Source organism: Etheostoma cragini, chromosome 2, assembly GCF_013103735.1.
Source record: "Etheostoma cragini isolate CJK2018 chromosome 2, CSU_Ecrag_1.0, whole genome shotgun sequence".
NCBI lineage: Eukaryota > Metazoa > Chordata > Actinopteri > Perciformes > Percidae > Etheostoma > Etheostoma cragini.
In genome coordinates, this window is record NC_048408.1 from 9,174,284 (window position 1) to 9,195,900 (window position 21,617).

The 21,617-nt window shown below is 38.7% G+C and overlaps 1 protein-coding gene across 1 annotated transcript in view; it reads right to left on the reverse strand.

Moving 5' to 3' along the window:
• Nucleotides 1-21,342, reverse strand: part of tmem131l (transmembrane 131 like) — a 35,596-nt gene extending 14,254 nt beyond the window's left edge. Inside the window, exons 1-9 of the mRNA XM_034887528.1 lie at nt 21,097-21,342; nt 20,284-20,357; nt 16,519-16,562; nt 8,597-8,668; nt 6,372-6,495; nt 6,120-6,236; nt 4,520-4,624; nt 3,177-3,254; nt 767-920 (exon numbers count right to left, since the gene is read on the reverse strand). Of these exons, the coding sequence (XP_034743419.1) occupies nt 767-920; nt 3,177-3,254; nt 4,520-4,624; nt 6,120-6,236; nt 6,372-6,495; nt 8,597-8,668; nt 16,519-16,562; nt 20,284-20,357; nt 21,097-21,220 (892 nt within the window). The 5' untranslated portion in view covers nt 21,221-21,342. The remainder of the gene's footprint in view (nt 1-766; nt 921-3,176; nt 3,255-4,519; nt 4,625-6,119; nt 6,237-6,371; nt 6,496-8,596; nt 8,669-16,518; nt 16,563-20,283; nt 20,358-21,096) is intronic.
• Between the last annotated feature and the right edge of the window lie 275 nt (nt 21,343-21,617).

The window sequence follows — 21,617 nt, forward strand, 5'->3', positions numbered from 1 at the left end:
AAGAGAATTTGCTAAAACCTGCTTGCAGAGATAGATCTCTTGAGCAACACTATGATACAAAGTGAAAATGAAAGAGGACCTCCACGTTCATCCAGCTAGTTTGACAAAAAAAAAAAAAAAAAAAAAAGAGTAAAAAGACTAAACACCAAGGCACCCTCTGCTGCTGACAGCTGACTGTATGCAAGTTCTAACTTATACAAGTTCTTAGAAAAACAAACTGTTTGCTAATGTGGTTTATCAACAAATGTAAACCCCGTGTGAGCAATCATGATCAAACTATTTTCAGTAAGTACAGTACACAAATGCAACTGATTTCATTTGATCTTTAGCTTCTGAGTAACTCTGGACAGGAAGCCTAGGAAAGCAGAACTGATGTCTTTTTATATTTATACTCATCTGACAGCAGCAGATTCATCTAATCTTTTCCCCGGAGTCAAAGTAAACAAGATTCAGGAGAAAGGGAAAATCAGGCACTTACATTTTCAGAGAGCCTACTTAAGTCTACCTCTAGCATTAAAAAATATGAACACTATTTTAACTATTTCTTTTATTAACTTTTGCTTCAGTAGCAGTCCACCACTGAAATTTGTCAAAAAGACAAGATATTTTCTGAGGTCATTTGAGTGGAGTTTGAAGAAGAAGCAATACACTAGTGTCAGTTAGCATCAAGCAGTGCGGTATATTTAAGTGACACTGTGCAGCCCTGTCACATTAGCACAGCTCATTTGCCTGAAGACCTTAGGTCAGACAGTTCAAACAAACCCACCTACGGTACCCTGTCCAGCAGCGGGGGCCATCAGCAACACCAAAATGTGCTCAATGACGTAAGGCTTGAGTTTGTCCAGGTCAGTGGGTCGGTCATCACGTGCTGACAGACTAATCTGCAGACTGAGGCGCTCTTCACTCTCGAGGCAGGACCCCTGGGACGGGACAGGAAAGACATACCAGTCATGCATCAGACAGCAGGACAAGCATGATAACAATTAGGAGTCATTTGAGAACTTTAGTAAATAGGAAAAGAAACTAACAAAGAAAAAGACAAATAAACAAAAAAGGGCAGTTTGGATGGAGATGAGACAGAATATACGATTTAAAAAAAATGAAGAAGTTGCTAAAGAAAGGAATTAGGAAAAGTGAATTACTTTCTTTGCTTGGATAGACAGAGTAATTACTTATTTGCTATACAGTGGCAGACAGAAACAAGCAGGTAGTAACTTACTAGTCCTAACCCTCCACCCTACCGTGTGACTAAGGAGTTTTTGTAGCTGATAAGTCAGTACTGGGTCAAATCTCACTGCAAACCAGGGCTGGTCTCAGGGGGCGAATCGGGACTTCACAACCTTCACACAGATGCCCTGCCTTGGTGCCATGGGGACTAAAGGATCCAATAGCAAACCAAACCTACTGCTAACTTCCTGTTGGGCTCATTTAATCTGTGAGCAGTATTGACACTGACCAAAACCCAGTTCCCGATTATGTTAGCAATGTCTTAAAAAAGCAACAGAGGAGCAGGTGTTGTTCTTGGATATGAGCCGCAGGTCACAGCTGGGAAACTCATGCAACAGAACGCCAGGGGGGTTTCAGTTTGCATAATTATGAAATCATAGTAAGGTAGTCTACAACCACCTCTTGCATCATTTGTATTGTGCCACATGAGCACTGGGAGTCCTGTGTCAATTACAGTCTCTTGAGAAGGCAATTTAAAGTCTGGCAAGAGATCTTGCCCTCCTCAGGATTTCTGGAGGAAACAGAAGGCACTCTGATGACAAGCCTGACTGTCTGTTTTAGACTAGCTGGCCTTCTGCTCAGAGGAGTGGGCGTGACGAGAGGAAAGAGAAAGACTCACTATTTAGTGCAAAGCAGGAACAAACTAACACTGATGAAAGATCATACATCACAAAAAGGACTTACTTAATGATTGATGATGATTGATTAATTGTGTTTTTCCTTAAAGAAACACACCAACTTATTGGGACTCTATCTTTTTCACTGTAACCCCCAGAGTTAGATAAGTTCATATATACCGTTTTCATCTCTGTGCGTCTTGTAACTCTGACCCACCGCCAACCTAGCTTACCACAGATGCTGGTAACCGACTCCAGCAAGCCAACTGCTCCCAATAAGTGACAAAATAATGCCAACATGTTTCCATTTACATGCTGTGATTTGTATAGTCACAGCGTGTAAAAATAACAAGGTCACATGAGACACAGGCATCTTCTAACCGTATACATACTGGGAAACATATTCTCAGAAGCCAAAGCAATGCTACTCGGGCGGAGTGATAAGCGCAACACCTGAAAACCACAGTTGTTACTCTCTTCTCCTCACCACAGGCCTTCTTTTGTGCTTCAAGCAAATCACTCCGCCCAAGTAGCAGAAGAAGCGGTGCTTCTGCGAATGTTTCCCAGTATGTATACGGTTAGAAGGAGGCTGTGTCTCATATGACCTTGTTATTTGTAAACGCTGTGACTTTATAAATCACAACGTGTAAATAGGAACATATTGGTGAGATTTTGTCACTTATTGGGAGCAGTAGGCTGGTTGGAGCTGGTTACCTCCAGCATCTGTGGTAAGCTAGGCTGGCAGTAAATACAACAGTCGCTGAGAGGAGAAGGGTATGTATGAACTTATCTAACTCAGGGGACACGGTGAATAAGCTAAAGTCCCAATAAGTCTGCATGTTGCTTTAAAGTCTAACCTATGCCCTCCCTTCTCATGCTATGACTGCTTGCAAACTAAAGAATGTTTTTATTGTGTAATAATATATTTTCTCATTTTTCAAATTCAAAGAAAGTAATTAAATTTGTGTTGTTCCAAGACTATAGAGTATCTGGTTAAATCTGTTCCTCTCTGTTTCCATAACAGCTCAACTAGTTTGAAAAGCAAATGTGATCCCGTATGCATTTTACACATACTGGAGGTGTGATGTGGAAACTTAAAACATCCATTTTACATACACTGAGAATTGGCTTTACAGTGAAAGGTGGAGACATATTGTGTCCAGCAGCTAAACCTTTGAAATTATAAATATTTGATTTGCAGGAGTAGGTGTAATTTTAAGAATTAGGTATTTGGACCTTTTTTGGTAGAACAACTATACAAGATACAAATGCTAATTCCAAGCAGAGTATTTCACATGTCTTAGAACATGTGCAGAGCAGATTCACAACTACCTGAGGATTGTTAAGCAAACTCTTCGGTAAGCTGCACTCCAGGAGTAGACCCAGAATAGTGATGTTGGAGGCATCTTCCTGCAGGAGAAAGAGCATGACACAACATGCAATTATGGCGTTTTGGCGGAGATTAATGTAAGCATTAAGTGACATATAGAAACATCAGCAAGTTGAGTGGTCGGTCATCCATCCTACACACACACACACACACACACACACACACACACACACACACACACACACACACACACACACACACACACACACACACACACACACACACACACACACACACACACAGTATATATTGCATCTACATTTAAACCTGTGTAAAAGGCCATCAGATAAGACACTAAATGCTCTATATTAAAATGTTGTTAGAAGTGTCTAGTGGAAGAAGGCACAAAATGTAACTGTGCTATCAAACTTTTTGCACCCTCATCTTGTTGTGAGCTACAGAGTCACTTTAAACTTGATTATTTTATTAATACGAATATTTAACAAACAGGATTAAGGAATATCTGACCACTTAATGGCCATGTCCTGTTACTTAACACAGCTAATTTATTGTTTGATGTAATTTTCTGTTTTGGTTTAAGTCGGTTGTTTGTACTTTTATGTGAAACTCTTTGCTGCTGTCATAGCCAGGAAATCTGTAGAAAAGATTCTGAATCTCAATGGGAATATTCCTGGAAAAATAAAGACAAAAATAAAAACTAATAGGCACAAAGTTTGATCACACATACTACCTATCTTATAACTTCATCTTCAAATCCAATCCAAAAAAGACAGAAACTTCTTGATAAGTATACTGTATGTAGGTGGAGAGTGTTTTTGTTACCCGTATGCTAAAACGTGGGGAGCTTGCTGAGAGGACAAATGTCTGCATTCAGCATAAGCAGCAGTCTGAGGGATTATGAGAGCTGAAGTCTCTGTACTTGGCAAGCTGACATTTTGCAACTGCAACCCCACTTCCTGTTGTGGAGGCACATACTTCTTTCAGATTGCTTCTTACACCTTTCAATGCAGCTCCGTGCACCAATTTGTCTTTGGCTTTTTACATGGCATTGAAGCGTGTACAAAAGATTAATTGTACAAAGCATGTGTCATTTGGATGGATAATTTGTGGTTATACTCTGCAGGCAAATTTTTACATTTTTGAGCAGGAAGGAAAGTGACAGCAAGAGCTTGTCAGTGTGTATCACAAAGCCTCAATTTGTTAGCATGCAGTTGTCTGTTATCAGAGCTGGCAGGAAAGGGGAAATCAGCTGATTCCAATGATGACACATTAGTCACTACTATGTATGGCCTGCACAAACAAACAGAGACATTTAACTACATACCTGAGTTTGGGTCAGCTTAATGCTCTGGATGTGAGGGAATACTAGCAGACTATCCTTACTTTGGACAGACTTTAATGAGCCCCGGTGAACCCCGACACCAAATACCTGGAAAAGGAACAGTTAACGTTTATAAAAGGATTCTCAACACCATATATATTATATTAGTGGGCCTAAACTGAACTTTTGGAGCAGTTTGTAACATGGTAGCTGATGTTTGTAATCATGAATAAAGGAAAAGAATGTGAGTTCTCAATAATGTAGCACAACAGAGTGCATATTTTCCAAACAAATACATTTGTAATCAACTATTTTAACCTGCTTCCTGAGGACCATCCATCAGGCGTAGTATTAAGCACAAACCATACATTTAACTACTGTATATAAAAAAATAGTTTATGGCACCTTTATTTCAATAGTTCAGAAAATGGAATTAAAGGAAAGATAATAACTGTACAATCAGTCGACACATATATACGTATATATGTTTCAGAAAAATGCAGATCAAAGATTTGTGTTGTTGATCTCATTGGCAACACAAAAAAACAAGCAACTGACTGTCTTTGAGGCACGTTAAGGGAGTGGCACTGTTGGAGGCAGTGCATGGGAGTCCAAGTGTCTGCGTGTCTGGGCGTGTTTGCTTGCCATTTATAAGCTACATGTGAAAAGCACTGTGGTGCATGGTTTAATGTGGGATGGGCAAAACTCACAACAACATAATACACACCCCTAATGTAATTGGAGCGAATCCTTATAGGTAATTCGTATTTACTTTGGTTCCAGTGCGGTTGACAAACAACTGAATTCTGTCACACATGTTCAGTTTACTAGGCCAAACATTGTAACTGCTCTTTTTGAACATGCAAAAAGTAAGTTACACAATGAGGTTGAAAGTGGAAAGACATAACTATCACCAAGCAGTGACTAAAGCCTGTGATATTGAAGAGGTCAGATAAACCCTAAAGTGGTAGCAAAACCAGTTGGGATGGATTAACAAGGCTGACTCTGGGACTGGAATCCAACTAAGGGGATAAATAAGTAAAGACAAAAACATTAACTATGCCTTAATCAGCTGTAAGATCAAAACCAACGGTTATGTGAAAATTTTTCTGAACGTTTCCACTAGTTTCACTGTGAGCTACTCTTCCTTTTCTTTCGTTTTAGGTCCTGATCACGTAATGTGGAGTCAACACCAGTTAATAATAATTTTAAAAAAAAGTCAAACATGCTTTTCTTTTAGCATAATTTGGATTTCATTTGTTTAGGAGTATGTGATGGCAGATGAAAAATGAAAACAAACATGATGGATGCCAGCTATGCTATGAGCAGCATTAAACAAGCAATCTGGTCTGGTGCTGTTTTGGATCACAAATTCTTAACGGAAAAAAAAGTTTGATTTGATTGAAGTTTGATTTGTAAAATCTGTCATAGCAGGGACACGAAATGTGGTAACACATCCAACATGTGAGCAGCTTTCACTTCGTTACGTGTTGATAAACGTTGAGGGGAAAAGGACCACTTGCATTATGATTAGGATTTCACCATTGTCTCAACAGAACGTGAACCGAGTGTTTCGAGCAGGATGTGTATTGATGAAACTGACCTGGTATGACAGCAGCCCATGGGCCGATGTGTTTATAAATAATGTGTTTTCTACATTGCCCTCCTCAGACGGGAGGAAAATAAGTTTAAAAGATGCCTTCCCTCTGGGAGGGATTACCTAGGACAGAGAGCACAACATGAGAAGTCGTCTCAGACAATTCTACAATGAACAAGACGCACAAGTCAAAGCCAAATGAATACTTGAACATTATTACTTGTGAAAATACACAAACACTGACACACATACACTTACTCTTCTGTGAAAGAACGGTATGTAAAAATGCCTGCTGGACGTAAACATTGACAGCAGTGTCACAGGAACTTCCTGGCTGGGGTTGTGTATATATATGGTTTCAGCTCTTGGCAGCCCCAGCGGCCTGTAAAAGACCAAAAAGCATCATAAATAAGGGTCTCTCAAAGACGCCTTAAATATTTCCTCATTTAAAATGTATGTCTCAACTCAAAACATTTATATAAGTAAAAAAATTTGAGAACTTTTGAACACAAAATAAAAGCCCTTTGTTCCAATTTGGGCAGCTAATTTAAGGTAAGTAGTATGTCATTTTTAAAAATAACACCCTAAAACTCTACAGTCATATGGACAGAGATAGTGACAGAGAGTTGAAACTGAAAACCAGTAACATTGTAAAAAATCTTGACAGCGTAAAAAATAAAAACTGTCACTGAAAAGATATATCAACAAAAAATGTTTGCCATGGAAAAAAATGTCAAAGTGTCATATCATAGGATTGTGAGTTTATTACTTTTTGATGTTTGTGTTTTATACATCAATTCAACATTTTTCAGTGCCAGTATTTGTTGTTTCAATGCCAAATTTTACTTTCAATACCACAGGTTGCTGTCACTGTTCTAGCTCCATACTTTCATGCATTCATTTCATTTTAAGGTGTTTTGTCAATTCTCAACTGGCGCATCTGCCACTTCCTGTTTGCATGTGAGAGTTTGACTTTACTTTCATTTTAACCAATGGAAGTATTATAGAGGAGGTGGTTTAAAATCTCCAGTTGGAGTGGGTTAATCAAATATTTTCTACTTTTTCTTTCCAGCTATTGGTCAAGTATTCAGTGTTTTAGGTTATTTGTCACACTGCTTTGGAGTTTCTGCACAAACACATTTTTGGACTTGGGCAGGCATGATCTCTTCCTAACCACATCATAAGGCAGTCTGCTGCAGATACTATCTGTAAAATAACTTAACAAATACCAGCAAGCCAGACAGCCGAGCATGCAGGCACACTGTAACACATATCATTTCAATTACCAACCACTCACCACGGATCTATGTATATATCTTCAATTTGATTATCTGTAATTGTATTTTTCCATAATGAGTGCTTACTTTTTCAATATTATTGCAATACATTTCTTATTATGGCGTCCCTACTTTACAGTACTTTTTATATAATGCCACTTTACATTCATTCAGTACTTTTTGCACATTGCCTGTTGTTTGCCTCTTTGTTTGCTTGTTTGTTTTTATTGTGGAAAAACTGCTGCTCTAACATGTGAATTTCCCCATTGTGGGATGGATTAAGTATTATCTAATCTAATAAAGTGGTGTGTCTGGTCATTTGCAGTTTATCTGGTCAATGCAACGTTCCCTTTCACACAGATTGATTTTTGTTTAGGTACATACATCAACTCTATCATTGCACATATTTTAACATCTAGTAGTTTATTTTATTTTTCATCTTGCTTTCCAATAGTGTTTTCCTATACTTCAAACACATGTTCTTTTGTGACATCTTCTGCATTACTTACTACCGAATAAGTCTGTTGAAACTGAACAGTGTAAATACAACTGTTCCCAAAGATTGCACAGAGAATAGAAAACGCAAAATTTCTCCAAATATTTCCTGATTGTTATATATTATAACCTTAACATTATAACATATTATATAATATATTATATAATATTGATTGTTGGTAATTTGAGTGCTTTCTAAATTTCACATGCATGATAAAAAACTACTACAACATATAAGCTGCTAGTGACGGTTTGCTTTTACGGGGGCAATAGGGACTGTGGTCCAACCACAGGATTATCTCAGATTTTCTTTCTGGTTTGGGAGTATGGAAGGAAACCATGAAGTTCCCAACCCTTTTGACTGGGATAAACCCTCTCCAGTATGTGTCTGGATGCTGGGAAAGGGAGCGTAGTGCCATACTTGGATATCCTGTCTGCTCTGTAAGGTTGAAGGGCCGCTTGCTTTATGAAATATCCCCTTTCTGTGGAATTCTTCACAGGGACAGGTCACTTGCTATAGCGCCAGTCTTATTTTAACTAAAACTAAGTCAGTGGGGTTTTCCACATCACTCAAGACAGAGATGGTGAAATTATGTTTGTTTTGTTATTGGGCGTGTATTAAAGTGTTTCATCATTTTCAGAAAGAAATGAATAACATCTATGCTTGTTAAGGCATGTCATATTAAACTAGGAAGTGAGAACAGTACTTACTGCGTCCCAAATTCCAACGCTGGGGGCTGAAAATGCAAGGGCCTCCCGTTCTCCCGTGTATATAGAGAGGAGCTGGTGAAAAGAAGAAAAGTACAATAGAGACAAACATTAGGCCAAAGGACAGCACTTCTCTTTATATCATCAGTTTCATCTAAAAATTGAGAAGAAAAACTTTGCATATGCAATAATTACACACTCAACTGAAGGTTGCAAATAAAATGGTCTTCCATAACAATATAATTGAAACTTGAGTTGAACAAAACATGATTACACAGTACTCAATGTAATGAGGATATTTCGAAAAACGGTTCCACACTCCCTAAACAATGATTAAATACTTTTAACAGCTAACTCCATAGTCAAGTCAAGTCAACTTTATTGTGAATACCGCAATATGTGCCAAACATACAAAGCAATTGAAAAGGTGTTTCTCTCCAACCCCTGGTGTACTTCCTTAAGTTGGGCACAACAAAATATTATCCTCACTACCAAATAACAGTTTCAATCAAACAAGATCCATTTAGTACAATGATTTGTCCTACATCAGGCACTTTGTGCACTATAAACCAGACTGTGAACACTCAATAGAAAACCATGCAGTTTGTAAAAGGATTTATTTTTAAATAAGTAATGAGTTGAATGTACTTAACCCACAACAGGGAGATATCAATGTCATATAAAGACTTCCTACGGTACACCAATGAAGCAGCTGCATATACAATCTATGTTGCCTTGCACAGCATGTAAGGATCGCTACAAGCACCCAGCCAAAGTTAAAACAGGAAACTCTCCTTTCCAGTCTTTCATCAGCAGCTACTTTTGGAGCTCCACTGTGTTTTTGTGTGTGTACTTGTGTGCTTGTGTGTGTGTGTGTGTGTGTGTGTGTGTGTGTGTATATGTGATCCTGAACCATGACCTTTTGGAATGAGTGCCTTGACGCAGAGAGGCAGCAGCTGATTTGAGATTGAGGACTAATTTGTGTGCATGAGTAAAAGCAAGATTGGACTCTGTTGACAATAGACTTGCAAAGCTGATGACCAACAGGAGCAAGGAAGTGAAAGGACTACAGTTCAAGTGTTAAAAAGTCATCTGTAAAGGATTGCCCTGTTAGATTCAACACTTTTGTGTCATTTAAAGGGTAACCATTTTTTTTTCAATCCTATGTTTTTGTGTCTAAGTGATTGATAGAAATAATCTTTGACATTGGTCCAGTATTAAACAAGACCGCTGCTGTTGGTAAACAACTCTGTCAGCGAAACAAGCTACAATGTAAGTTATTGGGGAATTGTATACTTTCCATTTACATTCACAAAAGTCTGACACTGACAGGCTCAGATTGTAATTGTATTGTCAGACATATCAACAGGCATACAGGCATAACCTGCCGCTTAATGTAAATAAAACCAAAGAAATGATTTTTACTTGTTGGCAAAGGCATACTGCAAACAAATTCGGTACAATGGGGCTTAATACGTGGTGAACAGGCTATCTATAGACAGGCTCTGCAATAAGTACAGGTGCATCAAATTAAGGAATAACAGATAAGATGAGTGTGCACTGGCTGCAGTGTTGTATGTGTGACTAATACTACTAAATAATATTTCTGGTACTTACTATTACAGTTATAGGATGTGAAATGTCTGATAGGGTACTGGTGCAATATTCTTATCTATATACACACATACATATATTGTGTATATACACTGTAAGTATATGCTATGTTATAATTGATATGGTGTTATGCAATCATTACCATTAAGTGCAAGAAGTGGGGGAGGATGTGTTGTGGGTTCTCTTCTGTTCTGTGATTGTGAGGAAAGGTAGACGGTATGGTGAGAGGTTTATTGGATGTTCATTGAAGCATTGGACGAGCTAATGTATGATTATGTTTCTATTTAGGTTTTCTGTATATTTCTGCGTGATGTGTTGCCATTTCATTTCTCTCAAATGATGATGAATTTCTCCTATAGGAGACATTTAAGGCTTATCTTATGTCTCATGGAGCAACTCCTAACAACCGGAAGGAAGCAGCTATGGGATTTGCAAAACTCTAACAATGAATAAGTTATTGGACCAAGCAAAAACACCAAGTCTCTCGGTCAAGATGCTTTAACATCGACTTCTAAAAAATTTAAATTGCCAAAAGATTATACAAATGAAGCATCATGTCCCAAACAATCCCAATGAGGAACATAAATACATACCATTGAAAAGTACAGGACAAGGTGATATATTTAATGGAAATGTTCTGATTGGGTAGTTTGCCGTTACAGAAGCAATCCAATTTGCCAATCTCATTTACGGAAAAATATTTTTTCAGCCCAGTGTAAATGTTCCAAAAGTGTTAATATTAAAAGGAGAATTCTGGCCAATTTTTACATTAATCTTGATCGCTATAAATATGCGTCCACTTGGATTGAAGAAAAAGAAAAAAAGGGAGTATCTGCAGCTACGTGTACAAGCTTCCACTGAGCTACAAGTCTCCTACTAATCAACACCAGATTGATCACATACAAAATGGATGAGCTACAAATACACACAGAACGACTGCGCGATGATTACAGAAGCCTGGCTGAACACACTTACGACGGACGGCACCTAGCAGCTAGCAGCTAACAGGGCAGGCTAGCTACTGGCAGGCTAGGGACAAGGTAGGTGAATTTAAACAATGTCTGAGTTGAAAGCGCATACTGTTGTCACGTAAGGGCCCTGTTCACGTTGCACAGCAGCTGGTTGTATTTTACAGATAACTTGCCTGTGCCTAAGCTCTACTGAACTAGACCCCTTTATAAGCAGCAGCTCTGTCTATGTAATCAATTGACAAAAAAGGAAAGGAAAAACGGTGTAAATGCTGAGACAACAGAAATGAAAAGTACGGTGGCAGACAGGGGCTAATGCACTGACACTTAAGGAAACGCGCAAATAGACAAAACACAAGCATCTGCATTAATTTAACAACACATGCGCAGCACCCTCAACTCCAAAAGAAATTTAAATTTTTTTTGTTGGCACTGTTCACCCACCCACACCAATACACACACAAATAATCAGATTATGATCAGATCAATGAAATAAAAATGAACAGCACTTTCTCCATGGTATCTTAGTTAATTAAGGTCCAATTCAGAGTAAGTATTAACTGATTAACACACATATAGATCACACAAGCATGTTTGAGAGGGATACATTGAGGACTGAATGGAAAAAAATCCCTTCATTGTCCTTTTTATTTTATAATGCTGATAACATGATTCACCATGGGCTAGAGAGACCTGATCAGAGATTAGCCTTCTTTTATTTAACTTTTCTATGTATTTAAAACCACACTGCTGTCAAATGGTTGACATTATTTGTAGACGGATATTGCAAATTATTGTCGCTAACAATAATACCCCTTTCCCACTGGCAAAACAAGTCCACTTACACTGACTAACATCTGGCTTTTGTCTCAATGGGAAAGGTTACACACATCAGTCCTGGGACAAATGACTATGTACTGGCTCTGCTATTCTCCAAAAGACATTTGCTACTCCTACAACATAGAGTAAGTGCAGAACTAACAGTACTAACAGTAGAAAGAAGCGTGGAGGATAGTTAAAATGTTACAGTGGTAAATTGTTTTAGACATTGTTACTTCAGTCTTAATTTCTAACTCAGTGCCAACTAATTTAATGCTTGAGCGCTGCTTAGGCAGAGACGGACGGAATTTGTGGCCAGGATGACAGATGTTATTGTTGGAGGCGATGCACATTACAGTATTACACGGAAAAGGGTTGAAAATAAGCGTGTCCTGTTTCTATCACTGACGACTGGAGCTGGAGCCGATTAATTGTCACATCTACTGCAGAGTCATTTGTCCTGGGAGTGAACGCAGATTGTAACTTTCCACTGCAGACAAAAGCCAGATGTTGGTGGTTGCAAGTGGTTTTTTTGGCCAGTGAGAAAAGGGTAGGAGTCAAATAAAGACAGTGAATGCAGAGCGAGTAAACTGAGCAGAGTTTATTAGTGAAGATATCAAGTGAATGTACAGCAGAGTTTGCAGCTTTGTCCACTGCATTAGACAGCTGTAGCAGAAACAAAACATGCACACACTCATTTGAGTAGAAAAAGGGTATTTTATTAAATGTGCCTTTCACTTTTAACACACTAACTCTTAACGAGTTATAGTCATTCATTCACCTGCTTTTAGGGACTGGTTTACCACATGTGAAATTACAATGTTTCACTTTCTTCTTTCCCCCTACTGTGGATTTAGCCCAGGATAAGAAGGGAAATTTTACAACACAACACAGAACAAGTAAGCTGGCAGTGGTGTTTGACTTGATAAGAGGGTCATTATATGCTCTGTTACAAAACTGCTTCCTTCACATGCCCTCTGCATTTATAATTGTAAATTCATATGTCAAACAGTATAACTTTCAACTGGGTTAGTCAGAGCTGAAATGCCGTGTGTGGGTGGAGCATGTGAGGGCTCCAATGTGAAGGCGAGATTAAGTGTTGGGTGATTGCAAAACGTTGATATAGATCGGGCCTTGTTGCATGAAATCTAATGTCAGCAGTTCTCAATATTCAATAGCCATTTATCTAATTAAAAAGCAGATTAATAGAATGATCTGGTATAAAATACAGCATACAATGTGCATACGGGGTGTCATGGTGTAAAACTACTTAGTTGTATGCAAAAGCCAGATTTAAAGTTAAAAAGTAAACTGGTAAACTTTTATAGTGTGTTTGCCGGGGTTCCTGTGAGCTTCTTTAAAGGCAGGAGGGATTTACCTTGTAAAATGTATTAGTAACTTAAAGTCTTCTCTGAATTCAACAGCAGCTGGCCACACAGAAAAATCCTGCCTCTCAACAAGCACGCCACTGAGCTGCAGTCCATGTGTTCTGTCCACAGCACAAAAATAACAAGTTATGTTTGGCACTATTTGATCCCCTGGATCCAACTTAAATGAAGTCAATGTTAACAGTGACCTGAGCCATGGGGAGAGGTTAGGACCAGTGGAAGAGTTTAGGTCAACTAGTTTCCCCAAGCATTTGTAGAAGACACAGAAAAAATAAATATAACAGGGAAATTAAAACCCTGTTTGCCAGAGTATTAACACTATAATGTAGTTAAAAGAATGGTTTACCATGGAGAATTATTTTAACTGAACAGAATAAAGTAGCGCAGGTATTATGATAAATGATTGTGGTGGACATTAAAGCTAGAAAAAAGCAGCCGGGACATTTTGACACCAGAGCGGGTACAGACAACAATATCATTAACCTCTGTATCGGCAGCCTGCTTTGCTCTTTAGGCTGGGCAGGAGTGATGGCAGGCCTGCCAAGTGCCTGATAACCCTGGCACGAGAGGCCTCACAGCCCACAGGTCTGGAGGTCCTGAGGTCATCCAGCACTACGAAGCCTCCTTTGCCTCTTAACTCCCTAGTCTACAAAGCAGCCATATTTCCACACTGTTCAGCAACAGTTGGCTGCATGTGAACCAGATTAAAATTATGTAAACATTTAATGTAACACTAAACACATGCTATTTGGGGGGAATTGTAACTTGGAAATCAAGACCCAAATCACAAAGATTAAGGGTCTGGCATTGAGTAATGAAAGTCGCCCATCTCAAGGGGCAGAACCAAGCGTACATTAAAAAATCTCACTGCACACAAGTGAATAACACTACGAGCCCCATATGCTTGGCTACCAGCCGAGCTAACTGGTTTAGCTCGCCTCTGGCCCACTTATAGCCGATACACTGATGTAATTGGTGCAGCTCGGCTACAAGGGTATAGTTAATGAGCAGCATTACTTGATGCCAGAGTAACTTACTGAGCAAATTCAAATTTTGCTTTTGTGAGAATTCTAGACTCCCAGGGAAGGGGAATTGTTGGATCTTTAAGAATTATAGTGTGGTCTAGACCTAATCTGTAATATGTCCTGAGAAAACGCCTGTTATGAAATGACACTATGAATATAACTGAATTGTATTCTTGTCACTTTAAAGGAGTAATCCAGCGATTTAGTGCACTTTCATAATGCTGGGGGACTCACAAAAAATAAAAAGGTCAAATTCAAAGCACAAGACATTTTAATATCCTGACTTTTTAGCACTTTTCACAGAGATTTTTTAATACCGCTACAATGTATGTCTGCATTGCTTATTCACACAGAACAAAGCAACGGCAGCACAATGCCGACCCAGTGTGTGGTTTCACATAACATGCTGGCATTCCGGGAGCAAAAGGGGCATGACGTGAAACACAACAGCGTCAGAGTTTAGTGTGTGTGAGGCGGTCCGCACCGTTAAGCAACCAAAAAACCCGACAGGACCCAGACATCGCCAACTTTATGCATTATAGTAACAGTGGCTACCTCCGCTGAAGCCCTAAAAGCGCAACATTTTGTCCCGATTCCTTCTTCATAAGTTTCACAAAGATGACGAGGCAGATTACGGTAAGGCGCATCAGTCCTGCCCTGAACATGCTGTGTGAAAGGGGCTTTAGTCTCTAGTATGTGTCAAGCTCCAAAAACCCTTAATAATTCCATTTCCTTTAATGCAACTTAATAGCATCTTTTCATTTGATCGACCCTAGCAGGTAAACAACAAGATATTTAAAGTCCATAGCCCAAGTTTGAAATGCAGGCTTTCTGATACAGGTTTTTAGTCTCCATGCCCAAGTTGGGATAATCTATTATTCAGACTTGTTCAGTATTGGGGCTCCTACATACAGTTGCAGGAGATGAATTTACCGATTAAAATCATTAAACCATTAAAATTATGCAAAGTAATACAAACAACTTGCACAGACAAGTCAGCTTAACTGTTTGTAATTGGTTACTACAACCTTCTAGGCCAGGAACACTTGTGTGTGGGAAACATACAGTATGTAGCCCAGTTACAGTATATGACGGACTGCTTCTCTAAAATACATAAACAAGGAGCAGAAGCAAGCACAAATGCTGTAACGTGTAACTCAAACATTAATAACAAGGACAAACAAAGCCACTGTTTCTGAGCAAGCTATTACTAAATAATATTTTGCTAATAACAATTTTCAAAGAATTTTCTGCAAGAACAAAAACAGCTGGGAAAGACAGACCGACCCTCCTTTTTCTTTCGAGGAGTTCTAAAATTAGTCAGGAATTTGGTTCTGTGCCTTTCTAACACACGCCCCCAAAACTCTCTTCGTCACACACCCCCTCACTCACCAACAGAAACACAGCCTGCATACAAGGAAAGACGTTTAAAAGCCTTTTTAGAAACCTTCAGTCCTATTAAATTTAAACCACACCTTATCATTTGTCTATGTGAACGCAAAACATGTCACGCCATAGCTACAGTTGAATTCTGCATATCAAATAAACCCTTTAACAGTGCAACGCTGTAGTTTAGAGTTTATTATAGGAATATGTTCACATTCCATTAAAACGTCTTGTATGTACTACAGCACAGTCATTCTCTGGTGATGCAGAGGTAGGCTTGTTTTTCCATTGGGCTCTTCACAAACCAAACCCACAACCCTGCTTTGTTTTCTGTGTCTTACAGTATAATTATAGTGTACACTAAACATGAGAAAACACTTCAGTATGATGCAATCTGTATGCTGGTTTCGGCTTTGTTGGTAATAACGTGGCTTGGTGACAAGTCTCGACATATTACCAAGTGCCACTCATGAACAGGTGGAAACCTTTCATTAACTTCCTACAACTGATTCCATTAAACAGCTAAATGTATGTGTGACTTTCTCTGACCAATGTTTGAACTAGCAATGTGGGATGGTTTAAATCTATCACTTATGTCTTCTCATTTAGGGATGCTGAATATGTAATGGATTACAAATGTGTTAAAAACAAACTAACAAACCCCCCCCCCCCAGAAGAACCATTTCATGCTGTTCTCACAGAAAATAAGCTGAAATAAAACATACCTGTCTTCCAGTGGAAGACCATCTTTTCTTCGTTCCTTCTCCAACTGAAAAGGGAATATAAAATATAGATATGGTCAACACAGCAAACTGTAACCCACTTATTCTACATTCACACTGTGGCCTAGATAGAATCACATAAGGAGGCTCTGTGGGATGAAAGTCTACTGGTATGGCAAACTGCCTTCTGGCTACTATGATGATATTCTTAATCAAGGAGGTTTGATGCACATTGGTACACCACCAACTGCCCTGATAAGCTTCACTTTGCATCATCTTTCTTTCATTTTTTGCATAAAATATGATTTCATTGTGAATAAACCAGGAAATCCAAGCAGTAAACTGGAATAGACGTGGGCAACTAAAACTGGCATTACATCTTTTCCACCCTGACTCCAAGGGTCAGACAGCAGGCAGCGAATCCTGCCAGTGTTGGCAGAGAGTACTTTAGTTCTCAGAATAAAATGTCCAATTTGTTGTACATGTTCTCACACTGTGCACACAGGACTACTGAATGAACACACCATCTCTGAATATCAATGACTACACAAAAGTAGTGATCTCTGAGAGGCATGTTTTACACAAACATTTTCTGAATACTTTGTGTTATTTATCGATTAATTAATGATAAAGTTTTGTGTTGGTTAATATGCTGTGAAGACAATAATTCCCACAGGTTTAACAAAGTATCTGTACATCCCACAGATCATTTCAATGCTCTGCTCACGGTGGAGGAAAAATCTAAATTACCGACATAAAAAAAACACATCAACAACATCCTTACATTTGTCTCTCTCATACTTTGTAGCACTAATAATGTGTTTCCTCCGAAGGACAGAGCATCCTTTGCGACATTAACAAATCATTAAACTCTTAATATTGGGAAAATCAAGTTACGCTGAACTATGTGCAAAATTCAAACTATTACCTCACCTGGTTACACTGTGCATTTCAACATACTGCATGTATTGAGTTAGGTTTATTCTTCTGGAGGGTAAATATGACCAGCAGTGCACACGTTTTATTGTGGCTGATTTGTGTCTTGATGGATTTTAATCTTTTTTCGCACTTTAAAAAATAAGTCTGCAAAATGAGGCTCAGTTTCACAACTACCTGAGAAAGTCCTTTCATATACAGTAGAAGATTTTAAAATACACACACCAGCAGAACTGCATTACAAAATAGTTTCCATAGAAACAACCGGGGCCTTACAGCTACATCATGGCTTCATGGATACAGATTTGTCAGTATTGTTTCTATGGCGGTAGCAACTAGGCTACCCCTTAAATGTTGGTAGTTATATTAAGCCATTGCAGGAATTACTGCCATTACTGCCGGACATGTTTATGGCAATATTGGATACACAGGATTCTTTCAATGTGATATGGTGTTATAATTTATCAGCCTTTTCATTTGCTGAATAAGCAAAAAGCTGACATTCCTATTTATAGTTTTAATGTATTAACAATATATCAAGTAAATAAATCATCTATTCTGCAATATAAAAAAATTATATATTGACAGATTCTATCCACAAATGCACATCCATGTCTAAACATGGCAAAAGCTACAGGCTGCAGCGTGAACAGTTTTAACTGATGTATCCTTGTGTTATTCTGAATCGTATCCTACAATGACCCCTGAACCTTTGAAGCTTGGTCATTTAATGGCTTACGTCAGATTTTTCAGCTGCTTAAGCACAACAAATGACAGAACACACGCTGTTGTAGCAGGTGTCATTAAAGCACAATGAATATTCAAAAGCATTACCATTTGTTTATTATTTGGATTTAGTTCTAGTGACTTTAAGATGAATGCAGGGATTTAAAGCACGTGACAAGAGCCTGTATACAAAAGACAAAACTCAAATAGGCAGATGAAAAAGTTAAAACCTTGAACTGATCTAATGATCCTTAGTCAAATCCAAAACACAGGTCAATGTTTACAAAACAGTAACAGGTATGAGATGAAGGCAAAGATTACAAGTTCTAGTTATGCACACGACACCTGCTCCGTTGTAATCTCTGCTGCCCAAATTCTAAGGGTGAAAAAAAATAAAAATTGAAAAAACGCAAATATCAGGATTTTTTTGTCAACAATTTTTTAAATGTTCTCTTTTACACAGAATCACTCATTTTTCTTTTTCCCCCCCAAAAATTCACTTAAATGTTTTCTGTTATGGACCGCCAATGCTAACTACATCTTATCTGCTTCCACCAAAACAGACTGAAAGCAAAAAAATGCAGAATATGCATGTTATATACTTCTTTGAAAATTAAACAAATGTTGGACTGACTTGTGATGTGCATTATTTTTAGAGAACAGTTAGTTTTTAGAAATGTCTCATGATAAATTGTCTCTAAGCTCAGTCATTATTCAACTTTTGTTAAAAAAGGAAAAGAAAATTGCAATACAAATTGAATCGGTACTAATGTATCGTTAAAGAAAACAAAATTGGGACAAAAGCAATCATCCAAGCCCTACCACGTTTTATATTTGTTTTGAATTTTTTTTTTTTTCCACCAAGTATAATGGCACAGGACACTGTATCTCCTGCATCATCCCTTCAATGGGCCTGCAGCAACAAACGCAGCGCTACTTAACCAGCTGACCACCAGCAGCACTGGCATATAGATGAAAGACATCCATGTCATGCTCTGTTTCACATAGTGGAGACAGTCACTTCATTCACTGCTGCCTATATAAACATGACACCTAACAATGTCAACAATTCTGCCATCTGGTCTGCAAAGGAGAAATGAGTGAAAAAACATGTCCAAACACTAACATACCCACCTTTACCTTTATTTAAACCTTCTTTTTGTTTATTTTTTTTAACTATCCAACAAATAAGAATTATCTTCAATGTTGTATGTTGCATGTCTATGGGAGTTACTCCAGTTTTCAGATTGCAAAATAAGTATTTCAAAAATGTTAGGAAACGTATTTTTGCAGGAGGCAAACCTGCTTTCATTTATTTTATAAATATGTCAAATTTCACAAAAGCCTACCATTCATCTTTGAAACACAAACGTTACTGTGTCAAAGCTACTTTGGTGTAATGTGCATCGTTTTTACTTGTTTTGGAGGGAACCAAGTTGTCAATGCTATTCCCATTTGTTTACGTAGGACTGCAGACAATGCCACACCCCCCTCCTCAGGTAACATGACAGTCAGCTGGTGACCTCATGACAGGCAGTAAGCACTGAACTCCTATTTGTTTTTAGGTCTTGCTCCATGATTACATAATCATCACACCTGCCTATTTAAAAATGTTTAAGAAATTGTAACTCAGATCGTTCGTGACAAAAAGCATAAATGCAGGCTACAGAAGCAGGAAGATTATTTTTAAAGTAGTATGAAGGAGGAACAGCAAAGACGTACTCAGTCGCGGTCCTGAAATATTCTGTGTGCGTTACTGACTGAACTCCACAATGGACACTATGTACAAAAGAAAATAAGGAGGAGCCACATGGCAGTTGGCCTCCCGCTCTGATTTTACTGCAGAGTCGTGTATTGAACTGTGCAAGCTCGAATACTACAACATGTGCACAATAACCAAATATTCGTGTATTGCCACATTTCCTCACATAATAAAATATAATATGCACAACTCAACTAACTGCAAAGTGGATCCAAAAATGGGGATCCACTACCCACACGTGCTCATGCATAAGACTGCATTTATTAAGATTAGTTGTGTTTTGCAAATAAATACCTCGATTCCTTCTCCATACAAACACACGGCAAGAAATAAATTAGGATTACCTGAAGTTGGACTAATGGGTCCGCATCTTCTTGTTGCCAGACCTCGACCACGCTGGTGGACATATGACTCAGAGCTTTGTGGGAGAACGAAATACAATTATCAGTGAGGTGTTGGGTTGGAAACTGGGCAACAATGAAAAACAACCGATTGCGAATGCACCTTATATAAAGGAACTGGCCTGCAAACTGACAGTCTCCGTTAGAATTACTGGTTATAACAAATGAATACACTGAATGATAATCACACAGACAAGTGAGGAAATGACTCTGCCTCGGTAGGCTGACAAAGGCTGTTTGCTAGCTGCTTCATTAGCTGGAAGGTTAGCTTGGTGGCTAACGAACTTGGAAAACATCTCTCCTGCTATTTCAGTGCATACGGCTTTTTAACCGTGAAGAGTTATATTACAGCAATATGTAGCTTTATTACAGAGACACTAGTAACCGTTAAGTGCCCGTGTAAAGCCCCGGTAATACGTTACTTGCCTCCCTGAACAAGTTATTATGTCGCTTAACCAAACACCAAAAGGGAACTGGAAGCTAGCATGGACTAGCAGGTTGACAAAACATTAACGTTAGCTCTTCCATGTTGGTAAAAATCCAAATATAATGCTCAAGTCGGTTTGAAAATGTTTTCACAAAATGTTCGCTTATTTCAAATTTACAAGCTGTTTTTTTAGCATGCCACCTATTATCCAGTGTAAATGGTGCTGTCAAGTCAGTGAGCTAATTTAAGGTTTTTACATGTTTTTTTTTTGCAACGGTCGCGTTAACTAACCTTACACCCCGCAGCGGAAGATAAAGGCGAGTACAAACCTTGCAGCTGAGCCCCTCCGTGCTGTACGCAAGGTAAAAGTATTTGTAGTATTCCTAGTAGTATATTGATCCACGTTTTCCTGTGACAGTGGCTGCCTTGTTGGAAGTCCTGAAGCCCCGCCATGCTGCCCTCTCAGCTAGCAGCATACCTTGTGCTTCGCTGCGTTGGTTTCTTTCTCTCACCCAGCAGCAGGAACAGGAGCAGCAGCAACATCGGCAGCAGCAGCACTCCCTCTGTTCCCCCCCCCCCCCAACACATTGTACACCACTCACACTTGCAACGAGGCTGTTTACGTGCCTGTTGCTGAAGGTAACACAAACAAAAGTGACACAAAAAAAAGCCATCATGCACATGTAATGTATCATCCAGTGGTAGAAAGTAATACATACAGTTGATAAAGTACTGGATTTCAGTGCAGATTTGAGGTTATTATCACTTATGTATTTCCATCTCCTATTACTTTCTACTGTACATTTGAGGAAAATATTGCACTTTTTACCCCACTGCATTTATTTGATAA